At 37.7% G+C, this 8,037-nt stretch overlaps 1 protein-coding gene across 1 annotated transcript; it reads left to right on the top strand.

The window, feature by feature from the left end:
- The first annotated feature begins 187 nt into the window (after positions 1 to 187).
- ndc80 (NDC80 kinetochore complex component) lies at positions 188 to 7,554 on the top strand. The gene is made up of 17 exons (XM_004072249.5): positions 188 to 324; positions 804 to 902; positions 1,416 to 1,499; positions 1,737 to 1,863; positions 2,030 to 2,202; positions 2,496 to 2,598; positions 2,682 to 2,771; positions 2,884 to 2,977; positions 3,127 to 3,227; positions 3,352 to 3,496; positions 3,989 to 4,194; positions 4,339 to 4,482; positions 4,590 to 4,679; positions 4,767 to 4,859; positions 4,934 to 5,064; positions 5,221 to 5,323; positions 6,773 to 7,554. The coding sequence occupies exons 1-17, from the start codon at positions 317 to 319 to the stop codon at positions 6,899 to 6,901; spliced, it is 1,920 nt and encodes a 639-aa protein (XP_004072297.3). The 5' UTR covers positions 188 to 316; the 3' UTR covers positions 6,902 to 7,554.
- Positions 7,555 to 8,037: the final 483 nt, after the last annotated feature.

Genomic DNA, 8,037 nt, shown 5'->3' with positions numbered 1-8,037 from the left:
TTACCACAATCAATGTGTCTTAGAGTATTTTCTATGTAATGAAGTTAACCTTATATTGCAAAAAAAAAAAAAAAAAAATTCCTCCCTCATGAAGGTGGAGGTATACTGGAAATATGAACCATAAAATTATATTTTCGTCAGTTAAAGATCTTTTGAGAATTGATTTTCGCGTAACTCGATAGACGCACTGCAACAACTGTTTTGGACCACGGGAATTGCCGTAGTGTTGTGACGTCACTGCTAGTCTGAAAGTTGTTTTGGCGGGGTTCTTCAAATACGACTGCTTTGTTTGGGAGTAGTTGTGAAATTTACGAATATGGAGCGGTATGTTCAAAGTCACTCTTACGATGCGTTTCTTTTGTTTTTTTTACTAGAAAAAAACAGTAAATGTCGCGGTTATTCAAACAGAAATCTAATTTTATACCAGCATTTAAAAAAAATGTCATTAGCGTCAGTGGCGCTAGCGACCGTTAGTTTAAATGTAAGCTAGCAAAACAATCGCGGTAGAGTGTTTCTTATAAAACGTTAAAGTTTAAACTCTGGATTTGTGTTATTGACTTTGAAGTCTCACTGCTTATTAGTTAATCCACGATATGTGTAGTGTAAATGTCTTTTAGTTGGAAGGAAAATGCCATTTTTAATCTGCTTAAATTTTGACAGCGGTAGTTCCTGAAAACGTGTGTGTCACTATTGAGGTTATTCATTAATTGTCAATATAATAATGCCACGCTTTACATCGAGGCTTTGTTCTGGAGACGACCTGATTATTTATGTTACTTCAATTCATTTATGACAAAATCAAGCGGAAGGATGAGCCGAGCTGCGAGCAGTAGACCTTCGGACCTGCCGATGCGAGTGCAAGACACCAACAGAATGAGCATGGTGTACACAACACCTCAGAGGTAAGGCTTAAAAAACTCATTCATAATACATGTGGGATCATGCTCAACAAATAAACATGTTTTCCTTTCTTAGTAAGCCCCCTCCCCCTGTTTTCTACCACAGATCTTAAATTAAAAATGAATATTCGTGATCAATCTGAATAAAGATAAGATAAAGAAACTTTATTGATCCCAGCATGGCCTGGGAAATTGGGTCATTGCAGCGTCCACATAGAGGCTCTATGGGTGACAATAAGAAAAAAAAAAAAAATCGGTTCCCATAACAGCTCTAGAAAAACGTACAGACCTCAAATGAGTTTATCTATTGCAAATGGATGATGAGTTATAGAGTGCGATGGAGTGAGGTAGGAATGATCTCCCATAGCTGTTGGCGTGACAGCAAAGTTAGAAATCTTTCTAACTTCATCAAACTAACAGCCGAGGGGCAATCATATAAATTATTGCTACTGTGTTGAGGTGTTATTTGTGGATCTCTTTGCTGTGTAACCAGGACTCCATTCACTTTCTTCTCAGTAAACAGCCTTCTTTTGGAAAACTGAGCATGGCAAAACCCTCATCAGTGACTTCTGAAAGGAGGACCAGCTTCTTCGGTGCTCGGTATGGAAGGCACATTTCAATTATTAGTTCTGTACAGTACAATAGTATAACACTTCCAACACTTAAAGTGACTTGTCATTATATATAATTGTGCTTAGGCTGTTCCAAAACGATTGACATGGCAGACTTAGTAGTTAAAATAGATCTTCCTTGAGTTACTTCTAAAAAAGCAATAGGAAACAGAGTTCTGAGGTGTTTTCTGAAGTGTGATGTTGGTTATTTTTGTGATATTTGTAGGAGTAGTGGTGCAGGTATGCCTCGCAATAGCACCATGTCAGGGTTTGGAGGAACTGAGAAGATCAAGGATGCTCGACCTCTCCATGATAAATCATTTGTTCAGCAGTGCATCAGGCAGCTGCACGAGGTAAATGTTATTAATTGTATCTAAACAAAAAATGATTTGAATTAGAATATTTTTGCACATTTATTTTTCTGGGAACGATTAAGATGTTTATTCATCATCTAGAATATATAATTACTTGTATTAAAAAAATTTCTAATGCATTTAGAAAATACAATTTGCTTAACAGTTTCTGACAGAGCAAAATTACCCGGGCACTCTGTCAACCAAGACCCTCCAGTCACCTTCCACCAAGGAGTTTGTAAAGATGTTTGAGTTCATTTACCGCCAACTTGACCCAACCTTTGAGATGCCAAACTCCAAGGTGGAGGAGGAAGTTCCAGCCATTCTGAAAGCCTTGAGGTAAAAATGATGCTGTTTTTAGTTTTTGGATGTTGTGTTTATGCTACATATTCCTTAATTTATATTTCCAGCAAACTTTTCAGTGCATATATAGATGAAAAATGGCACGATTTTGATGTTAAAAACAGATGTTTAGGCAACAAAATATGTACAATTAAAATCAAAGATCTAATAAAAAAAGTTTATGATTTTTTTTTTTTTTTTTAACTTTTCTTAACTATTTCTTAGCTTTTGTGTCATTTCTGGGGAAGAATTATTATAAAAAAACCCATCTCTTTGCTTTCTGATTGAAGGTATCCATTTGTTTTGTCCAAATGTTCGATGTATTCAGTCGGAGCTCCTCATACCTGGCCTCAGGCTTTGGTTGCTCTAATGTGGCTTATTGATAATGTGAAGGTGAGAAACTAACACCGGCATTGAATGATTGAGGTCTGGAATCGGCTTCACTGAGTTTTGTTCCTGTTTGTTTTGTTTGTCAGATCAACTGGAGCTTAAACAAGCAGGAGCTGCTGTTCAGTGACTTCTGTGAAGACGGCAACAATATTGAAGAGGGGCCTGAATATAACAAGGTACTCCTTTAGACAGAAACACAACAGAACCACTGTGTTGGGGAGAATAAACAGCACCTTAAACTGGTTATTGTGATCCTATTGGATTGATTTTTATTATTTATTTTTGCAGCTTTTCCTGGACTACACCTCTGAAACATACGCAAAGTTTATGCAGTTTGAAGACTCATTTGATGATGAAGATGACGCCTTCCTCAACAAACTGAGTAAGAACATTTTGATATTACATTTTGTTCAGATGTAACGATGGCCCAGTCAGTAGTTTGATTTTCATGTATAAATTATTTGATCAAAATAGTTTCTATAGAAATTTCTTCTGTCAGAATATTAACAAGATTTGCATTTGTGTCCCCAGAAAAGCTTTATAATGTAGATGAACCGCTGCTGGCCGCAATGGAAGAGAAGCACCAAATACTCAGTGCAGAAGTTGAGCGTCTGGAAAAGGAGAGTCAGACGGTAAGACTTCAGAAAGAACAACAACATTGAAGACTTGTCAGTTATTGCCATGTTATGGTTTAACTTTTTACTGCCTTTTTTTCCCCTGACAATTGTCTTATGGCTACGTTTTGTTTTTGGGCAGGATCGTCTCATGACCAAAAGGATGGAAAGGGTTAAACTGCAGGCAGATCTTAAGAAACTCCAGAGTTATCGCAGCAGCTTGGACACTTTTATGACCAACCTGGAGAACAAAGACTCAGAACTGAATGATGAGCTGGAGAATACTGGTAAATACAAGCAAACCTTTGTTTTTCCACAGATAAACAGCCACTCAGAATGGAATTTTTAACTAGATTAATTTTAGTTGAGTCTTTTTATCTCAGCTACAGCTGCATGTTGTGCCAGCTGAATATTAAATACATGAAGCAGTCACCTACTTTTGCCATGACACTTGACATATTGTAGCATTATTAAGTTTGACAGACTTCTTAATGGCTAATCAATATTTTTACAGATTCAGGATTTTCATTTTTTAATCATTTTGATTGGTAAGCTACACGGTGCTTTACCAAACAGGACAATACTTCTCTATATGTGCAGTAATGGTTGTGTAGTCACAGGCTGAGTTGGGTGGCGTGTTAAAATATTCCAACTGATCGTTTTTGGTTTAGCAAACGTCAAATGTTGTGAATGTGTTCCTGCATGCAAACGCATTTTCTTCACACGCACAAGATAAAAGGAGCTGGTTTCACATCTGGACCATTTTGTTCTTGTTTTAGTCAGCCACCTTGAAAGTCTGAAGCACGAGAGGAATGAACTGCAAGTACTCTTGCAGAACCAGAAATTTACTCCGGCTGATGTGGAGAGGATCAACAGAGAGAAGAGGGAGCTCCAGCAGACCATCTCTAGCCTCAGTGAGTCTCTTGAAAATGCTGAACAGCACAAGTGGAATGAAGAGATTGCTCTGGCCAAATTAAAAGAGAAGGTAAATCAAGCATTCCTAAATTGAGTTTGAACAGATTTTTCTTTCAGGCAATCAGCTTTTCATCATTTATGTACTGATAGTATCAATTTGTATTCTGTTTTTGTATTTGTCTGATCTATTTGTGTTATTTTACTTGAATCCCAGGCGGAGCTGAAGCTGACAGAGTACCACAAGTTGGCTCGCAAACTCAAGCTGATACCCCAGACGGCAGAAAACGCATGTGGTCATGATTTTGAGATACGGCTATTTGAGAGTGGCAGCACAGTGCAGCATAAATCACAGATACAGGTATTTAAAAAAACAAAACACATATAGATCATGAAGTTTGGTTTGCTTTGAATACACTTGTTTACACAACATCCACAACACTGAGTTTGCTTTTGTCTGTATTGCAGATGCTTTTGAGGAAGCTGATCAGTGATGTGGAGGAAGAAAACAGTCGCTTATCCAACCTTAAACTCAGCCTGGAGGAGTCTAACGAACAGGTAACCAAAACGGCGTTCTTACTGCATCATTCCAGTTTCCATCGGTAAAATATTTGAATGTACTTGACTTTGTTTGCTTTGTTTTAGGTGAATTCAAACATCATGGACAAATCCAATGACTTAAAGCAGATAAAAGAGCAGATCCGCAAGCTGGATGAGCGGCTGGATTGTGACATGCAGGTATGAACGGCGTTCCACATTACGGCAGTAAAAACTACGTACACCTTATGTTTTACTACCCACACCCTTTTTAGGAGCTGGCTCGAGAAGAGCAGGAGTGGGCAGCGGAGATGGAATCAGTGGAAAATCACCGCAAACTTCTGCAGAAGAAAGTCAATTTCGGTTATGACGAGGCCGTGCAGCAACTGAAAGCAGCACAGCAGCAGTAAGCTACAGCTCTGCTTCAGTTTTGGCGAATCCGACTCACTTTCTGGCACAGTTTGGTTTTATTTGTATTTTGAACACTATTTGCCACATTTATGCTAATTGTTTTTTGCCAGCATTGCTTTTTGTCTGGAACTCATATTGCTGTCTTCTCGAGGTACCACCTGGTGCTGCAGGAGGCCAACGAGGAGCGGAGAACTGTTGCCAACAACTTGGCATCCGTGTTTACCACAGCTGCCAACCACTTGTCAATTACTGAAGTAAGTTTCAAATGTGTCTGTATCGAATAGTTTGTTAAAAAAGCATTTACAAACACAGGGCTCGACATAGCCATTTGTCCGCTGGCCCGGTCCTGTTTTTCGAGCAGTACGGACCACAAGACTTTATTTTTTACTTGTCCGCTCGGGCCACTAAAATATCTAACAATTAATACATTTTTCACCTTTTACAATAAAGTATATTTTGCGAAAACGTGTAGATTTACCTCGTCTCTATAATTCACCTTTTCTGCTAGTCCTGTGTTCAGAATTCAAGGGTTTCTATGGGAAACCTTTTATCACTCTTCTCCTCCTCTCCCGCCTGCGCGCGCGGCTGTCACTGCCGAGCACCACGCGGCACGCGCTCACTCAATTTTTTTTTCAAACTTTATTGAATGTAACAATTCAATACTAAACAATGTTAAACAGCAACAACGAAGGAACAAGGCAGTGGGTTATTATTACATTTTAGGCAGATATATTTAAACTGACACACATATCAGCGCGCCCCCTGGTGGTTTTTCACCGCGATGATCATAAATCCAACACCGTCACTGAAGAGAGACTGAAGCATGTCAGAGATGTGGAAGACATGGCAGGAATAGATAGGAATATGTTAGATGGAGTGACGGGTGGAATTAGTACTATGGACAGCAAGATATTTAATGAATGCATTGAAGATGAAACTGTATGCACTAAGCTTTAAGCTGAATGTCAAAGAATCAAAGGCAACTCAAAATACCTGAATCTCAGACTCAAATGGAGTACAAGGTCAAACTACTTAATTTTGTTTTTCTTTACAACACTGTAAGCAGTAAGTATTTCTAGTTAGCTGAATGATCTCAGTAATTTAATTGTATTTAATTTTTCAATTATTTAATTTAATTAGGTAACTAAAGTAACTAAAAAGTAAATGTAACTTTGCAACAGTAACAAAAAGCAGAACCTTAAGGCAGTCAGGGCAAAAAAGTCAATAAAACTTCTTAACTATTGATTAGGAACAAATGTGAAATAGCAGTGATTAGAAGCACCATGAAAACTTCTTAACTAGTGTTTCCTACTAAACTGCAGTGCTCTCTTCAAAACATCTGAAACAGACTAGAGCAGATTTTAGTTTGATATGCTCTATTTTTAGTCATTGAAAAGTGTATAAATAAGTGCTAGATGTCACCAGAATGCACCAAATTGCACCATATTAAAATTTTCCGGGGGGGGCATGCCCCCGGACCCCCCTAAAGTTGCAAGCACCTGCGGAGCGGCGGGTCTCGCTGTGCGCGGTGTCGGGCCAGTGACTTTCAAAAACTACTGGCCCTGTGGGCCAGTGCAAATTTCTGGGCTATGTCAACCCCTGAAACATAAAAAAACCGTGTTTAATGTGCCGGGAGATAAAAAGATGGATGTTGTAATGTTTCTGTCAGCTCAACACTGCGTCCTCTGGTTCATGTGTTACAGAAGTGTCTGGAGGACCTGCACAGCAGAGTGCAGCGCGTTTGCTTCAAGGCAGTTGAAGAAGATGAGGCTGCTGTACAGAAGTTGTGGGAAACTCTGAAAACCTTTAAATCCAAGGCAAACAGTTTATAAAGAAACAGCAGATTAAAAAAAACCAACAACAAAAAACTGTTGTTCTGTATATAAAGGGGCCAAAAAAAGAACACTGGAAGGGTGTTCAGTTTCCCCTTTTCTGTTTTTTTATTTGCTTTTTTGTGAAGTAAAAAAAAAAAACCAAGAAAGGTTGTTATTCAATTGTTCATTTATTTTAGTTTGTTTGTTGAAATGTATTATATTTCCTTACACTTTCTAACTCTTTTTCTTGTGTTCATATATTCCTGGTAAAACAGTTAAATAGTCCCTTTTCTGTTTTTCAGGCTTTTGCTTTAATGTATTTGGATTGTTTAAGCCGTTTTCTTAATAACATAAAAACGCATTACATTGCTTGCATGTACACGCATTACGTAATAAATGAAAAAGGTGTTAAGGTTATTGACTGTCATGTTTCCATGTAGCCACAAGATGGCAGCACATTAAAACTGTTGGACGTCTCAGTTTGCAGCAATAAAACTAAATGTGATTTGGCAAAATACCTTTTAAGGCTAACAAATAAAATACAATCTGCAGCAAACTACATGCATTTAGAGTACAAAATAAGATTAAAACGTATTTATTTCAAGACATTTTAAATGTCTGCACTGTCAAATATTTTAGTAGATGTGTGGCTAATAAAAAGTAAAATGATAGCTGTGTTCTGTTTGTCATTTTTAAACATCACCAAAAAACATTTTATTCATTTAAACTGATTCTTTCTCCACCTCTACATTCATTGATCTATGTGTGATCTTGTTTTGCAGTCCTGCATTTATATTCAATCTATATGTTCTGCAAAACATTTGAGCAATAAAGTTGTATTTACAAGAACTTAAAAAGAAAATAGAAAGCTTTAGATGCTTTTTATTTTTGCTTCAGTCTAAACCTGTTTTCTTTTGCTCTCACTGTTCAAAAAAATGTTAAACAGATCATTGTTTTTGAGACCCAAAGACTTTCACAGATTTCTGAGAATGTTGGAAAAGAAAGCGTTTCTTTATTTTTCCAGACGACTAGTTTGTTTATTTTGTGATGCTGTTTTTGGTAGGCATGTTTTGTTGAAATGTCCTGGTGTCTGCTTCAACGTAATATGCTTCGGCAGATCTTAGAAGAATTTGGAGGCGGAGGTCAGGTTTTTA

This window comes from Oryzias latipes, chromosome 9 (genome assembly GCF_053564925.1).
Source record: "Oryzias latipes strain Hd-rR chromosome 9, Olatipes_Hd-rR_3.1".
NCBI lineage: Eukaryota > Metazoa > Chordata > Actinopteri > Beloniformes > Adrianichthyidae > Oryzias > Oryzias latipes.
Note: the sequence above shows the minus strand (reverse complement) of the source record. Positions and strands in the feature narration are given on the sequence as shown.

Excerpts from the sequence above, each read along its gene's own strand:
- ndc80 (XM_004072249.5), top strand. Across the intron at positions 2,978-3,126 it reads CGCCTTCCTCAACAAACTGA|AAAAGCTTTATAATGTAGAT; the intron begins GTAAGAACATTT and ends TTGTGTCCCCAG. Across the intron at positions 4,680-4,766 it reads TGGAGGAGTCTAACGAACAG|GTGAATTCAAACATCATGGA; the intron begins GTAACCAAAACG and ends GCTTTGTTTTAG.